Genomic DNA, 17,918 nt, shown 5'->3' on the forward strand with positions numbered 1-17,918 from the left:
AAATAATTTCTGCCATTTACAAGGTGACAGAAAGCCGCTTTGCATTCCTTTGCATGGTTTAGTAAATATAAAGTAACACAAAGCAGTGTATAACAGCGCCTTGCATTATTTTTTGGTGGGTAGGGTTACACGGGTGGAGCATGGGCTTTCACATGCATCCACCCATGTATTTAGATGAAAACCGAGGTTTCTCAAAAATTGTAAACCTGGTTTGCACCAAAATGGTGCTCCGGACATGATAGGGGTGTAAGAAGGAGAAATATCTTTATTTCTTCTCATTACTTCTTCTTTCCATGTGAGGAGGGCAGGTCTAAGACAGTGCATGCATGCTGGGCACAGACTAGGCAAGTACACCCTATCATAGGAAGCGTGAAAGTCAAAAAAGCGGATCACTGCCTGAACTATGAACAGTGGATTGGTGAAAGATGACAAACTGCTTGAAGCTGCTGATCTGCCTTTCCCTGAAGTAGGCAACCTGTCCTCACTTTTGAACAGAGTGCATAGGTCCTCTTGCAGCCTGTGAGAGACTGCAAACAACAGCAGAGAGATGCATGGTGGCCCCTGGAATCCTCTTGCTCTTCTTCCACAGGCCACCCACTGGCAATGCACTGGGTGTGTGATACCTCAATGTGTCGCCTCCTAACAATGCCTTTGCTTCTGCTCGGGAATTTAGAATATGGTGCACGGACAATGGCAATAGATTCCCTGGGGTTCTTGTAATAATACGGCTCCGGGAGTATAAGAAGAGACACTCAGGAATCGCTTGCTACAACCTTTTTAGGTCTTGCGTGGCGTCGGGTGCGCACATGCGCACTCGAGCTCATGAGATTTAATGTTTTTGGAGTAGCGAGGTTAAGCCCCACCCCTCTTCTCCATTGGCTAGCCTCCTAAACGGTGGCCAGCCATTGGAGAAGAGGTCCTAATGACATTCTTCTTTGTACCCAAGCCCCGTCCTTTTCGGATTAGGGGCGTGTTTTTTAGTTTTTTTCTACCTAGTGACGTTCTCAGTCAAAAACACGCCCCCCAGTCTGAAAAGGACAGGGCTTAGATCCAAAGAAGAACCATTTGTCTGTAAGCCTCATCCTTTTCAGACTGGGGGGCGTGTTTTTGACTGTTGTTTACAGCCTAGAAAACACCCCCCCAATCTGAAAAGGACGGGGCTTAGAGACAAATGGCAGCGCTTGTTTTACGATGCTCACTGCGGCACCAAGATGCAATCCCACAATTTTTTTTATTTTAGCTTCTGTGTACTTATTCGAATCTCCCTCCTCTTCCTTTTCGATTATTGAAATACATCAAATATGTATCTTCCTTTAACTCCCAATAATTATTCAGAGTAGCTTTTTTTCCTCTCTACACTAAACTCTGTCCCGACAGTTACTACTCTTCATCCGCTGGGACCATTTACCACTACTCCGGCATGTTGCCGGTGTGCATGTTGCCGGTGTTGGCACTGTATTCATCACATTGGAAATTATTAAAGATCCAGCAAGAAATCCCGAATAAGGGAAAGGCAAAGGAGTAGACTCAACAAAACGGAATCCGCATGACTAAAAGAAAATGTATAGAAGACACACAGTGGTGCCAGTTCAGGGAAATCAGGGACCCCAGTCTCCATATTCATACCGGTGGCGCATTTTCTGAAAGTGCTCGGGACCTCACCAGTTGAGTGAAAATGCAGTTGTGCAGGCGAGGACCCATAAGAACTTCCACATCCAATACGCTCCACGCAGCCTTTTCTCGCCGACCATCGAAAAGTACTAGCTAGCGCTTCTCGCTCAGGGCCCACATTGGTTGGAGCTCGGAGGCAGTACTACAGTCCCACAAGCCCTGCGATTGGATAACAAATAATCCAAGGCCCTGAAAGTAATAGTCCATCCGCTCACGGGCCGCAGCCTGTTGACAGTGTAGCTGGGTGTGTAGAGGCAGACGTTCAGACCAGGGAAAGGGGGTGACTTTGAAGAGGCATATCCCAGTGGGCCTATACCGACAAAAGCGAACAGTACAGACAATGTTTTAAGAACCCTATCGCTTGTAGGGGGACTCTTAAGTAGTATGTGGTGGAGAGAAAAGGGGCCGCTTGTGGGGCTGTTGGAGATATGGCAGAAAACATGGCAGGCCCCTGCAGTCTGAGCTGGCAGAAGACGGTAGTGTTTGGCTCACAAATATTTTTGTTTTTCACATACACCCTCACTCACCCTCTCACCCTCACACACCCTCACTAATCCTCACACCCCTCACCCTCACACCCCCTCACTCTCACCTCACACACCCTCAACCTCACATCCCCTCACCCTCACACCCGGCGCTCTGTGTGTGTGTGTGTGGCGCTGTGTGTGTGTATGTGGCACTGTGTGTTTGTGTGTGACGCTGTGTGTGTGTGTGTTGCTGTGTGTGTGTGGTGCTCTGTGTGTGTGTTTGTGTGTGTGGTGCTCTGTGTGTGTGGCTGTGTGTGTTATAGTGTGTGTGGCTCTGTGTGTGTGTGTGTGGCTCTGTGTGTCTGTGTGTGTTTGTCTGTGTCTCTCTGTGTGTGTGTGGCTCTGTGTGTGTGTGTGGCTCTGAGTGTGGCTCTGTGTGTGTGGGTGGCTCTGTGTGTGTGTGGGGGTGCAAATGCAATAGGTCTCACATTTGCGAGAGATTAAGCTATTGGCATTGTAAATGACAATGCCATTTATTTATCTGCTTCCAAAACTAACACATAAATAACAATGTTGTAATTTAGAAAGGCGAGACAGTTGCATTGTAAATGGTTGTTTAAATAAAGGCAGAGAAATGACCTTGCATATTTACTGCATCATGACATTCCGATTGAGTTCAGTGTGGCACACTAAGTGTGTGAATGTGTAAATGTTTATTTATAATAATAATTATCATTCCTATAGCATAAAATGAAAACACAATTACCTTTGGTACTTAATACGTGTACATTTCTAGAAAATTCAATGGCACTAATTTATTTTTCCACAAAATACAGATAATTTGACTTAGACATGCAGGTCTACAAAATGTGTATTCGGGGAGGAGATGTGGCTTACTGGTTAAAGCTGCAGAACTTAAAACCTAAGAATGCAGGTTGGAATCACAGCCTTGGTACTAGACTCATCGATGTGTGATTTGTCCTAGCTAGCTTCAAGCTAAAAGAAATACCTATAAATACATACAGTCTGGAAACATGTAAATGTTTACAACAGTCATATGACTTACTGAACTGTGTGTCAGAACAAAAAGTTTCACAAGGATCTGTGGAAAGATACTGCAATCCACTGCCCTCCTGTGTTTATGTAAACCATCCAGGGGATTTTCTTTTTCTTCTTCAAATATCTTTGTTGTCATTGTTTCATAAAATTAGGACCATTAATTGTATTGTACATATTATTATAATCGCATCAACTTTCTGTACGTGTTTCAATACGTTGCGTCATATATTTCAACAGTTTCATCTGTGCTACAAATTTGCGTGGCCCAGTGTATAAACAGTTTTCACTTCAAAATACTTTATTTCTTAACTTTGCCACCCTCCCCGCCCACTCAGCTCAGCATTTTAGGACTTTCACCTTATTCCTCTAAGGATCTTGATTTAACCCTTGTACTGACACCTGTACTCCATCTTAGTTCTAGTTCATGTTTTCCTTACTTACTTTTGGAATGTTGTTACTATGAGGTATTCGCAGTGGGTGCTAATCATCCCGGAGATCTTATGACAAATCAATGTTATGGCCATTTCTGAATAAACATCCCAGATTTTTTTGCATTTTTCTGGAATTTATTTAGCTTGTAATAGGACTCAGTGAACTGTCACACAGCTATTCGATGCAACATAGTGTGTGCTCTTATCCCAAAATTGTTTGGCAGTCACAAATATAGTCACACATTTGACCTGTTGCTGTTCATTACAATAGGCCCACTCACATTTATGAGGTACTTTTTTATTGGTAGAAGAGTGGGAACTCTGGGTGTTGGGACTTTTGACTATCATGATAAATTAACCAAGAATTCAAAGAGCAAGAGCTGGATGTTATATGCAGTCACACAGCATCCCTACTATATCAGACTTGAGTTTGATCACATAAAATTTGGGAAACTGATAAAACACTGCTTTTTTCGGAACCTGCCTGTGATCTAGTCTAAGTCCTCCCTCTTTGGGATTGCTGTGTAATGATGCTAGTGCTCCTGCTTACATAAAAGATGATCTTAAGGTTTGCAGAGCATTCCATAACTTTATAAATAAATACCACACAGGCATGGTAGACTTGACTGAGTGACATTCTTCTCCTGCAGATCTTATTTCAAGGTGGTGGGAGCTGCTGGAGATAAAAATATTCAGCACATAATATGCAGCAGCCGGTCCTCTGCGACTGTGGTTGCAGTATTTTATGTTCCACAGTGGTGATATGACAGCCCAACCACCCAACTTAATATCAGTCATTTTACTATTGAATAAAAAACTGCAAGATTTTAGGAGAGCGAAATATGGAGTACAGTAATGAGCAGGAGTGTCAGTTAAACCACAAAATAAAATTAATGGTAATGGTAATCTAAAAATCTTTTTTATAAAAACTTGAATGCAAATTGTTATTCTTTTTGGCAGTTAAATGGCTTGAGTAATACAGAATGTGCATCCTTTTCACACCATTACATAACGCTGTTCATTGTAAATCAACCTAAGGTATTAAACTAATTCCATAACTAAAACATTGGGGCCATAAGAAGATTGATGAACTGCAGAAGTTGAACTTTGTTCTCAATGGAAAATATTGAGTTGTATTTGATATTTTTACGTTTCAACAAAAACAATAGGGAATGGGAGATAATTATGAACATAACATCAAGCAACATTTAGCTACGGTACTAACCTGACCCCATATTATTTTCCAGCAGTATAACTTGGAAACAGATTTAAAGAAATGCAGGCTATACACTAGTTTCATTGTATTTCTCACTGAAACTTGGCAACTAATACTTTCAAAAGTAAAAATATAGATTCTTAACAGTTACAACTGCCGTCCAGATCTCCAACATAGAGTAATGATTAACATATGTGTGGCCTTACATGACACAATAAAACCTGAACACGGATACCACTATTGAAATCTTTGAAGAGGTCTAGAGCTATTTGTGTTCTACCAAACTAACCGAAATTGTACTTTTTCAAAAACAATTTCTACCTCCAGAAACATTAATAACATTTGGCCTCTTGAATCATTCCCTTTCACAAACCAGGATGTGCTCTTTGCGCAAAGACTGGCATGCTATGCGACCTATGTACTAATAGGTAGGCAGATGCAATTTACGAACCCCTGTGATTTCCTGCCTGTGTGGGGGTGGAGCCCTATAAGCCTCCTTCGCTGAATTTGCCTTCCAAAATGGCAAAAGCTTTTAAATGCTTGCTATGTCCATTAAAGTGACAGTTCCAGCTTTAACAAAAAAAAAATATTTTGGAAGACCTGTGAAGGAGACTGGACCACTGCTTGCTCACCCCACCCTAGAAGCCACGCCAAGACTCATGAGGGTGTCCAAAGGGGGCATCTTTCCCTTTGCAAATCAGCTACCTTCCCAACTTTGGGTTAGGCAACTCATCGATGCATTGTGACTGCAACTCCAGTTACTAACCATTCCTATATTCCTTTCTGAATCAGAAATCCCACCGTGTCCCACTGCACACTCATCAGAAGACTGCTTGACAGAGGGTTCCAAGGACCGGCACTCAACTGGATTTTCTCCTTCCTTGCAGGAAGAACACAGCAAATCAGACAACCATTTTGAAGGTAGGTACCCAAAAACCTGATCTGCGGATTCCCCCAGGGTTCGTCACCCAGCCCAACCCTGTTCAACATTTACATGACACCGCTCATCAAAATCATCACAGCCCATGCCATCTCCTTCATATCTTATGCTGATGACACCCAACGCATCCTATCACTGATTGATGAGCCTACCACCCCAAGAACCAACTTCTCCAACTGTATGATAAATGTAGCAGATGGGATGAAAATGCAGTTGCCTGAAGCTTGATTCTGACAAGATGGAAGTGTTGACACTACCGGCCAGCAACATTTAAATATGGTGGGCGCGATGCCCAAGAAACTCACCATATGCATGTTGCCTTTTCTGGAGGGTCCGGCTACCCATCTCTCTCTCTTACTGGTGCTCTCCCCCATCGGGGGTTACTTGGGAGGAAGGGGAAGGAATTCCTCTCTTGTACAGTGTGAAACCAGCCATTCTTGGAGCTGCACTGCAGCTCTAGGATTGGCTGGAGCAGGCTAACCAGTGCTCATTTTGAAACTGAGAGCCTGTGGCTGCAATGCCTTGGTTGTTTTTCAGCCTTGGAATTGCAGGCTCTGAATTGCGGTTGTGAAATTCGCTGGCTGTAAACAGCCAACCAATCCCACATGCAGACTTGCAGGTGCTGAAGCAATAGTGCAATTGCACTAATCAGCTGCGCCCCCTGCCCTCGTGAAATAACAGCACGAGCCTGGGACACATTAATAAAATGGAACTTTTTACAATTTTATTAATGTGTGTGCCTGCTGCGCTCGCAGCAAGCGAGGCAACGCTCCTCCTCCATAATGAAGGAGCTGCCACAGAGTGTTGAGCTTCGGCAACAAGAGCACCACCTGGGACTCCACTTGCTTCCATATAGTCCACATGTTTTGCAAGATCTTCAAGTGGATATCATAGCATGCCAGACGCACCGTAACACAAGCCCTCATCACAAGCAGACTAGACTACGGCAATGCACTCTGCATTAGAATCTCCAACCATCTCCTCCACGGACTCCAGACCATCCAGAATGCCACAGCAAAATTCATCCTTGCCCTCACACTACACTCTCACATCACATCACGTCAGAGAGCGCTGGAAGAAAAATTGTTCTAATGTACATTACAGCTAATCATAATGGAAAACAGTCCAGAGGGATACGACTAGGGCAGACAGAAGTATGTCTAGTAATATACACTTTTCATAAATGCCCAGGGTCGTTCTCTGGAAAATAACAACTACACGAATATTGTGGCAAACTAATATTGTGGACAAAATATCGAGGGAAAACATTAATTGAAAAAAGTAAAAAGCCTTTGGCCTCTCGTCTTCTTTAGGCATTAGACATTTATTTTGTTTGCCAAAATCTGGGAACAATGTGAAAAAACCATTTAATGCGTATTTTAGAAATTAAGAATCTAAACATACTTGTCGTTAATCAAAACCATAACTGAAAATGTAAGAAGTTAATTGCCTCTCATTTTTTTTGTTTAGTCATGTATTTTGCTTACCTACAATTTTGACTAATATAAACAACTAAAATAATGTAATAAGAATTTTAGAGGTTAAGACATTGAACTTAATCTTTCATCACTAAATTTGTTAACACATAAATAGTTATTGGCAATCATTATCAGCATATCATCACTTTGTTGAGTACTTATTTTGTATGCCCACAATAAAAAGCAACATGAAGATAGCTAATTAAAAAAATCAAAGCAATGAAATGGGATTTTTCTTAGAGAAGAAACTGAACATACTTCGTCATTACTTTTCACATTAGTGCACCCATCTATACCCCGAGTTTTCGTTCCATCAGGGCATATGGCAGTGATATTCACACGCAGTCCTTGAATGTTGTTGACCACCGAGATCTTCACTTCTGAAAGCAGAGCCTGCAGGAAATAGCATTGTTAGTAACGTTGCATTTTTGTATACGATAGTTAAACCAGTTTCAAACAAACATAGCCCCGCTTACACGGAGCACACTTTCAAATGAGATGATGGAAAATTGCTTGAAAGAAGGAAAGAGGGTGGCGTAATGAAAAGATACATTGTTTACTGCATAAAGAAGACATTGTGTTCTCATTGCGCTACAGTGAAAAAGGACAACCCTCATTGAAAACGAAGATAAAATAAAGCCCAACCAACCACCACTCTGTAACTCTGCGTTGTTTCTAAAAATGCCTAATATTTTACATGTATTATTAAAAAAAAAACGTATAAACTTACATTTATATGGTAAGGCTATACCGTCAACAACACAAGTCAATGTCTGCCAATACATTCTGCGGTCTGAACTGCTAAATACATGGATCCATGTTTTGAAGATATTTCCCCTTTGACATTTACAAACTCTGGGGAAATGACAATCATTCCTTTATGTAGCCCATGGGTAAATCCTTCAGCCAGTGTCCTGATTCCCTTTTTGCTGTGACAATCGTGAACTTGGTGATTTGCTTTCCCATATGTGTAATTACGTTATCATTCCTTTATAGTTGTTATTTTAAGTTTTATACATTCATTTGCTCCTTGGATTGCCCTCCATTGAATCAATAGGGGGCAACCCAAAGATATGCTGTTTATTGGAATTGGATCTCTGAATTCCTTCCCTTGTCCAAGTGCAGATGATTCATCGATAGAGCGCCTTTCTTCCTATTTTAACAAGTGATATAAAATATTTGTTACAGAGCAAAGAGTAGAATGTGTGTGACATCACCTTTTCATTGCATTTGGTGAGCAGAGCAAATGTCTTGTCCAATGTGGCCTAGAGGGACCACCATCCATGCTGATGGGATCTAACACAAGCCTTGATCAGAAAAGTACACATCTCCAGTGGATGTGCAGACAGCCACCTTCATAATGCAGGACACCTGCTGAGAGTCCGGTATACATATTTGAAAAGCAGCAGCTAGGACCCTGTAGCAGGGTCAGAGAGATTAGCATTGCCTTTCGTGTACAATGGCTACTTAAGGGTATCAGTGCAGCACTCTATGAGACAGGTTCACCTATAAGTAGAAAACTATTTTCTATTCTGCACTGTTTTTATAGCGCATGTCTTCCTGTGAGCCTCCAAGCGCTTTCACAGCTACTGTGGAGCAGCTCACAGATAAGATTACTCACTGAATAGTAGGTCTTTAGAGCTTTACGGAAGGGGAACTCTTGCTCCAGAGACCAAAGTTTGAGGGGGAGAAAGTTCCAGAGTTTAGAGGCTAGAAAAGGCCTAGAGGTAGAGCGACCACCCCAGTGCAATCTCTTGAACCTAGGAACCTTGTGTAGGTGCGCAGAGGCTGATCTTAGAGGTCTGCTGGGCACATACAAAGAAGCTAAAGATCGTAACAACGGAGGACCTATAGTGTTTACTGCCCTATGAATTATGCATCGGGACTCAAACTGGATGTGGCGCACCACCGGTAGCCAGAGGAGATCCTTGAGGGCCTTAGCAGCTGAGTGACATTTGTGAGGAGTCTCCGTAAGAAGTTGAGCTGCATATTCTTCACTATTTGCATATTTTCAGTGTTTTGATCACGTAGCATGGGGAGCCAAGGTATAAGATTCCCATAGTCTAGGTGTGACAGCACCAGAACCTGGACATTATCTCTTTTAGCTGTAAAAGGGAGGAGCTTAAGAACTTTTCTCAATAAACTCAGAATGCAGTAGCAGCTTGTGGAAATTAAGGTTGTGTACTGCTAAATAATTAAGTAGGATACCTGGCCTCTGTGCCTCTGTCTTATTTATCTTACAGACCACAGGGTGCAGAGAGCAGAGATAAGCTGCCGAGCTGATTAGATATCCATCCTTTGTGGCCTTAAATGTGTCCACAAATGTGAGAATCTCAACAAACATACGAATGAGTAAACAATCCAGTCCCTCAAACCCTGGGCTCATGAGCCTAACCTTCACTTCTGAATTCGCAATCTTGACTCCGTCGACCAATCAACCTTAGAAGCAGGTAGGCATATGAGGTAAGGAAACATGTCAGTACAGCCCTGCATCACTAGCAGTCCAATACCTAAGTTTTGAAAGCTGCTGTCCAGCTGGTTAGGTGGATGAGGGGCAAATATACCAAGGCAATGAAGTAAATGAAGTAAATGGAAATACCAAGAGTTTGGACAGTCATAATGAAATCAGACATGACTTGTATGACTGCCACCTTAGAAACAGGGGGAATTTGTGTACCACAAATTTCAGGAGACTAAGCAAACCATTTTTAAGGTTAGGCACAAACCCCATTGAAGAACAGTGGAAGCAGCCATATTGTGGTCAGGTCAGATAACAAATAAGCATGAGAGGAGAATGAATCGGTGTTACTCTCTGACAATTAAATCTGCTACAAGAAAGGGAGCAACGGGGAAAATATAAACAAGAATTAAAAAACTATTGAAGCGTGCTTTAGGTAAGGACAGCATATGCACAAGTACAGAAACTCTCAAATTTATGAGGAGCGCTCAAAAGTAAATACCTGTTTGTGCATATTAGCTTTAACTTAACAAGAACCTTGTAACAACTGAAACAACTCAAGTGACACTGAAGCCCAGATGCTCATGGGTGATTCCCAAATACAAGAGAATACAAAAGAGAAAGTATAGCTAAATAACATAAGTATAAAGAATTTTACCTAGTGCACTCTGGTTTATAATTACTCTGCAGTGCCAGAAATGCTCATTCAGAAACCAGCTTTCACTGAGTCTGGCACTGCTACACAGGGTCATGGTAGAGAATATAATGCTGCAGCTTTTCTCAACACATCTTCCATCATGGAGACATGTTGGAAATGAGTGACATGCAACTCTCTGCGAATTACACCCTATTTAAAGCATAAAACCTGAATCAATATCTGTATTTGAGATGAATCTTTGCCTCTATCTCTAAAGGCTGTGGCCTCTGGTGACCCTTGAAAGTGGTAGTGCAGAAATACTCGTGGTGAATTAGACAATGTGTGGCTGCTTTCAGTGGCCCTTCTGATGTTTTCTCCCAGAAAATTAGAGATGCGCTCTACAGAATAATTTAGTTGTAATTTGGCCAACCAGGTAGTAATAATGGTTTATGAACTGAGAGTCTTATACAGTGTTTCGGGTAAGTATAACCAACTTCTGGATTTTTTGGGTTTTCCCCTTTTCTAGATTAAAAAAACATTGTGCTCTGTAGAGCACAATTTCCAAAACTGAAGAGCTATAGAAGATACAGGCAGTTAAGAACATTTGATTTCCGCTAACTTTATTTTTCATTGCATCTCTTTTTACATTCTATTTCTTTCGTTTTTTAAGTGCTTTGTCTGACAGCAGTCTCATTGAAATAGACATAATTTGCAGACAACGGTACAAATGTTTACACATAATTATCATTTTGCTTAATATATTTTGCGAACAGTTGAACATTTTTAAGAGAACAGCAGCTTATTTGGTTCTACTGGCATTCTTATGTAAACTACATAGTCACACGTTCTATAAAGAACTGAATATTTACCTAGTAAGCAGAACTATTACCACAACAGGAAAGCCTGGAAGGAAGACTATGTACCTGATAAGCATCTATAACCAGTTCTTCAAGATTTGTTGCTTCTGGTTTTAGTTCTTTGGCAATGGTACCAGGCAATAGCTGTAAAAGATCCTGACAATAAAACAGTTTTAACAGTTAAAATACAAATATTTATGGAGAAATATGTTAGTATATTCAGCTGTACACTTATTGTTTTAACATTCAGATACCAGACTAAGCAATCCCAATCTACTTGCAGTTTTTTCCTGACCTACTTGTTATAAGGGTATGATACTTGAAACATATTATTTGGGTGGGTTATGATTTCATTTCAAGACCAGAGGTTACCATTATGCATTACAACCTTTAATGCTACTCCTGCAGCACCTTTGAAGAACAAATATAAAAGCTAGAACCAGAACCTTCCAGTCAATAAATAACCATTTCACTGAACATTCCTCCCCTTTTAATTGTTGCTCCTGATGAGATAAGTACCTTTTTGTAATCATTTGGTAAATGTATTGAATGTTGATGCAAGAAGAATAGAATTTTTGAGTCATCAGCAAAGTCTCCTAAGAATGATATACATGACTTTATTTTTAAAAATACATGTTATTTGTAACATTGTGCATCCCTTACCACTGGGCTGTATAGACTTAGCAGTAAAAAATAAAATAATTAAAAATCGTTGCATAACAGAAATATATGATTGGCCCCTTTGGCTAAAAACAAAGAGGTCATAAAGAACTGAGTCATTATTGGAGTTTGAATCTATGCACATTGCAAGCATTCAGAACACTTCACATCACACAAGAAATTAATGCTCCTAATACCGTGAAGTCATCTACGTTTTTCTTGGTCTGAGCTCTAATGACTAGATATTTCTTAGCAGTGATCTTCATTACACTGAATCCTTTTCTTCCCCGTTCACGCCTAAAACAAATGAAGATGATCACTCTCAGAGCACTGCATTACTCTACCTCGCACATGATGTTTACTAAAGCCTTCAATAAAATGCACTTAGGCCTTCATTCTGCCAAGGGAATATATAGTTGGTGCTCTTGTTTAAGCTAATTAAGCCAACACATCAACATCACACCCGCAAGCCATGCCACATAGTGCCACTGTGGCAAGAGGGGAAGAAGGGAGAATGTGGGTCAGTTTCATGAAGATTACTAGTGACCATTCAGGAGCAAGGATAACAAGGGGTGAAATGAAACACAGCCACTTGTATCAAGCAACACCACCAGAAGATCCAGAATATCTAGAAAATAGAGTAGACACAACCTCCACGACAATCATCCCAATGTGCACTGCTGCACACCTCGAGTTTATAGTGGAAAGTTGGTGAACAAGGATGCTTATTTTGCTGTGTTAGAGATGTGCCGCAGATGTTCGCCATCATCAGCTTAAAACAATCTCCTGGGATGCTAACATAGTCTTGGAACTATCCAGAATTATAGCAGAAATCTGGACACCGCTATTACTCATTTAATTTCCTTCCGATATGACCCAGACAACACAAAACAGAAAATGCACCAAAGACTCAAAACACCAATTTGGAATTCGTTTTGCTTCCCACCTCCCTTACTACATTCATGCATAAAACCATGTATCCTCAGGAAAGAAGCTTAAGACCAAACATAAGAACGAACACGTTCTTGGTGAAGGAAAAAATAATACAAGTCATACATTACTGCAGGAAAAAAGTCTGAAGAACAAAGCACCAGATCTAAAAGAAGACATTTCTTATACAAATTATGAGTGGACCCCATCTCCTCTAGGTAATAGCATGAGTCCATGGCCCCCAAGAAATTCACATTGGATAGCAAGATCTACTAGTGAAACTACAATAACAACTTAAAAGGGACAGTCAGAAGAGCTCTTGTCATTAGTGAAAGATCACACATTGGGAAAGGACACCGCACACTGGGCAAGGACGGTAAAATCTCTATAGCGGTCCATAACCATTTATTGCAATCTTTATTTTCATAATTTAATGTGGTGTTTTGGACTCATTTAAAAGTCTACTGCCTCCAAAGTACATCAATACATTTGAGCCTGTGTGTACAGTTACATAGGCCTCTTCAGTCCAAAGTGCAAGAGATAAAGGGCCCGTTTACGACTTTGGCGCAGTTGCGATGGCTCTCCGCTGACACAGCTGCGCCAAAGCTGCTCAAGGGCTGCCCGCCTTATTACGAGTTGAACTCGTGCAATATGGATGGTCCTTTGACTTTCCTATAGCGGTGCCTGGAAAATGGGCTCTGCAATGGGAACAGCAAAACAGTCCCAGCAAGTCATGGACAGTTACGTCCATGCCAAGCAGGGACAGAAATTCAGACAGGGACACATATTATGTTTCCCCCTTGAATGTATCTCCATGGTGTGGGAGTCATGGAGCTCCTGTAGGGCCCGCTTTGTTCCTCCACCACCAGCCTTTCATGGAGTGGGTCCTGTAATAAAATGGCTGATGGTGGTGGATTTTGTAAAATGCTGAGTAGGACTGTGTCAGTCCTGCTCAGCATGTTATACTGTGGCACAGCTCCGCCACCGCCAGGGAATGCAGCCAGTGGTTGTCCACTGCAATGACTTTTGAAGTCGTAATCCAGTGGATGGACCACAGCTACTGCAAGTCGGGCAGTCCTAGATGCGTCAGACTCGTAATCAGCCCCTAAGCGTGTACCCTAGCAATGATATGCATTCAAAGTAGTTCCCAAATGGTGAAAAAATCTAGCTGTGGTGAAGAGCGGTTTCTAGTGACCAGCCCAGAATTGGTCAGGGTTGAAATAGTGGAAAACCATCCACATAAACAGTATATAAATATCCAGGAAATGTTAATATATATGTGGGGACAGCTTCCCTGCAGTGCATTCAAGAGTTAGGGGCATGTCTCTAATGCACTGTATGTATGTTGCGACTGAACATGTGTCAGAGTCTGCGAGGTCAGAAGGCAGCGTGGCAAACGAGGAAAATCCATTCAGGGTCCAATGTCTGGCTCCAAGTGCTTAAAAAAGCCAAAATCTTGGATTTAAAAGGTGTCTGTATTAGAACACCGGAAACTACACCACCAGTGTTTACATGCTGGGTAGCAGATTTGGATCTTACATCTCCACATGTGTTACCCAGCAGCTAATCATTGACGGTGTGTTTTTCTATGTAACGTTTATTCTAGTACAGCCCCTTCTCTTTGAGTCAAAAAGGACATCCCTATGGTTACTCTTTTACATGAGTCTACTGAAGCACCATCGTCATTCCAAGACCTTCTTTCCCTGGTCTTGACTATAACATTGATATCAATGGAAACAGGGAAAAATCATAAAGATCCATTTGCTGCATAGAAGATATGGCATCCAACCCCGAAATTCCTAGCCCCCACCTCCTCATAGAAATACATAAGGCATGTTTTGCCCATTATTGCACAATATTCAATATGGAGAGCAACATTTGATAGACGATCTCACAAAGAAGGTTCAGTGAGAAAGCCCTACCCAACCGTTTCTCCTGTACATGCCCCCTTGTCTGTGCCGATTTTTTTTCCGAAGCTTGAAGTGATGTTGTTTTTATTTCCTAAGCTTGCAGTGCTGTTATGGGCTGTGTCACATATGTGAGGAATAATAAACGAGCACATGTATATGAGGTACAGTAAAAGGCAGATTTCACTGAGGCATGCTATGAATCATTGGTGCATGCATGTGTTAGTATATTAAGACCTTGCCTGCGGCGCCGATTCTCCCCCGGTGCTGAACATTCCATTCGTGGGTGTGGTCGAAACTGAACCATTCCGTCATCCGCACTGCCCAACCGTGAGTCATGACGCAATGGTTCCGTCACAAGCATCAAAGGGGTTAAAGCCAGGCCTACTGAATTTTCACTGCCTGATGGTTTGGACTCCTGGTCACCTGAAACTGAATCACAGTGCTGTAAAACTGCTATTTCGTCCACAGCTTCGGGCACTGCTGTATAACTAGTAGGGTGATCATCTCAGTCCAGGTCGTAGAGGACATTGTCACCTGTCCTGAACTATTCATCTATGAATAATTTTGTCGGTATATTTGTCTAAATAATTCGATGGAAACAAAACAAGACCACAACACCCAGAATGCATTAGCTCATTACAAGAAAGTCAAAGACAGAAAACAGTGCCTGTAATGAACTGGAGGGAGGTGGTCACCCAGATAAATATCCATAAACCAATGTACGAGCTAGGAGAATATTGTTTTGCTCCTTAAATTTGTCTAGGATGATAACTAGAATATGAAAGAAAATATTTCTTTCAGTAGGTTTAAAGAAGATGGTGGTGCAGAGATGAGCATTCTCAAACTTGAAACTATGATCATGGAAGGATATCTCAGAATTATGGCAATGCACAGTACATTGCAAAAACAACAGTTGATGGACAGAATGCAGAACATTGTCATACATTCACCCCAGTACAGAGATCTGGGCCTAAATCCAACGTTTTTGTTATCACCTTGCCATTCCAGTTTGAACCCAGCCATATGCAAATCAGTCCTAGGATGCATGTTTCCGGTCCAGGGAGGACCTGGCTTGGCAGTTCGGGCTGGACTGTTCCCATGAGGTGCAGGGTCAAGACTGATTTTCATATGGCCAGGTCTAAACTGGGGTGGCATGGTGAGCAAAAGAATGATGGATTTAACCCAGGTTTCTTGACTGGTGATGAATGTTCTGATTTGTTCTGCCTTCCGTCCATCAATTGTGTGTCTAATGCACAGTAGATTACCAACCATTGCGAGGAACGTTGAGTCATTATCAAAAATCCTCATGGAGGCAATTTAAAATCTGCCAAATATCAAAAGAATCATCACTATATCTCCTCCATAAAAATATGACTTCTAAGTGGATTGCAGGAATTAAGGTGGAATTGAAACTGTCCATGACAAGAATGGCAAAGTTGGGAACTGAAGTCGCTCAGATTGATGTCTCTTTGATTTATAAATAAAATTGTTTGCCAAATAAGAAAACATTTTTGGTGAGTGCTAGTCAAAGGAGATACATTATAAAGGGTGTAAGTAGGACCTTGGTGTGGTTGTAGACTAATATCAAGCAGGTTGTGAGTGACAAAAATCCTATCATTTTGGGAGATATTAGTGTAAATCAATTCACAATCAAGGGTCTGTAAAAGGGAGTTTAAGGATTCAAAAGGTTTATCTACAAAGGTAACTATAACTGGTGCCCTTAAGTATCAATGACTCATGCCCTCACCATGCACAGCTAAATATTTCACATATTACATGTTCTATAACATCATTGAGTACATCACTGCAACATTTGAAATTACATAATTGATGACAAAACTGCGTATGGCAGAGGCGTGGGTTATAATTATCTTAGGGCACAAGTTATAGTTACTTGAGATAAATATAACTGGTGAATTTCGGTGTTTTTTTTCATTTTAAAACTTTACATAGGCACTGAAAGGTTTACATAACTATGACACTCCTTAACCTTTTTTTTAGTGATGTATATATATTTGTACACAAAAACCCGCAAGCACTAATTCAGAGGAATTGATTGTGTGTGGTCCGAGTCAGAGTTTTTAGGGAATAACACAAATTTTAATGCATACCATACCACAATCTGCCTTTTACGGCACATACCATACTGCTTTCCACTTTTACATTTTTGGAGCCTTGAACTTCCAAAATGTAATGAAGGGTGAGGATTTTAATCCCACAAATCAAAACTCAGAATTCTGACGCCTGCACAAACCCCTGAAAATACAACACACTCATAATCAGGACTAGACCTTTTTAAATAGAAATACATGTTCAGAAGTATTTTAGTGCACTTTTAACAGGTGAAGCTTGTGATTGTCTTTGTGAACTGCATATATTTTGCACACTCATGTGGGATTCAATTCAGTTGTTTACCAGCACTAATTTTATTAGTCGTGGTGAGATTATTCCTTCATTTCAAACCCATCCTTTTCATTTTGCATACTAAAATAAAAAACGTATTTTAGATACAAAGTATGTAAAACATAAACGTCTAGAAACACAGTGAAAAAGATGTGTTGGGGCACTGGGATCTGGATTAACTAAGAACACACATCACTGAAGTGGAAACAAATGTAACCCCTGAACCTTTGTTGGAAAACACCCAGCCAAGTGCAAGTAATACAAAGAAGCTTTCTTTGTGTTTTGAAGTGTGAGCAAGTAAAACAAACTGAGCATATCACTTGAGGAAAAACAATGTACTTCAAAGTAGTTTGTCAATTACTAATACCAGAGCACACAACGAAAATCACAATTCATTCGGACTAACATAAATTAACCCACCTTATACCACTGAAAGGTTTTTCCTTTTACAGCAAAAACAGCATTGATATTGTTCTCAGTCAATTTTTCTGACAGCTGCCCCAGTGATGGGTGTTCCTATGGAACAGAAAACACAAAGCTTAATTGCTATATTCTGTGATCAATGACTTTATTTGAGACCTATACATCAATACAAATTACTTGTACAAAAGGGTATTCTTATAGATCTTCTGGATGATTTAAAAGAAAACATTACCCCTGATTTTGAGGAGATACATTATCAATCAATCAATCAAAGCATTTATATAGCGCACTACTCACCTGGAGGGTCTCAAGGCGCTAGGGGAGGGGGTCCGCTACTGCTCGAACAGCCAGGTCTTTAGCTGCTTCCTGAAGGCGAGG

General features: G+C 41.0%; 1 protein-coding gene across 1 annotated transcript in view; it reads right to left on the minus strand.

The window, feature by feature from the left end:
* The window catches only part of ITGB8 (integrin subunit beta 8), a 269,162-nt gene that overhangs the window by 90,168 nt on the left and 161,076 nt on the right, over nt 1-17,918 (minus strand). The window contains exons 7-9 of the mRNA XM_086941884.1: nt 17,538-17,633; nt 11,281-11,370; nt 7,521-7,655 (exon numbers count right to left, since the gene is read on the minus strand). Coding sequence (XP_086798010.1) covers nt 7,521-7,655; nt 11,281-11,370; nt 17,538-17,633 — 321 coding nt within the window. The remainder of the gene's footprint in view (nt 1-7,520; nt 7,656-11,280; nt 11,371-17,537; nt 17,634-17,918) is intronic.

Source organism: Lissotriton vulgaris, chromosome 10 (assembly GCF_964263255.1).
Source record: "Lissotriton vulgaris chromosome 10, aLisVul1.2, whole genome shotgun sequence".
Classification (NCBI taxonomy): Eukaryota; Metazoa; Chordata; class Amphibia; order Caudata; family Salamandridae; genus Lissotriton; species Lissotriton vulgaris.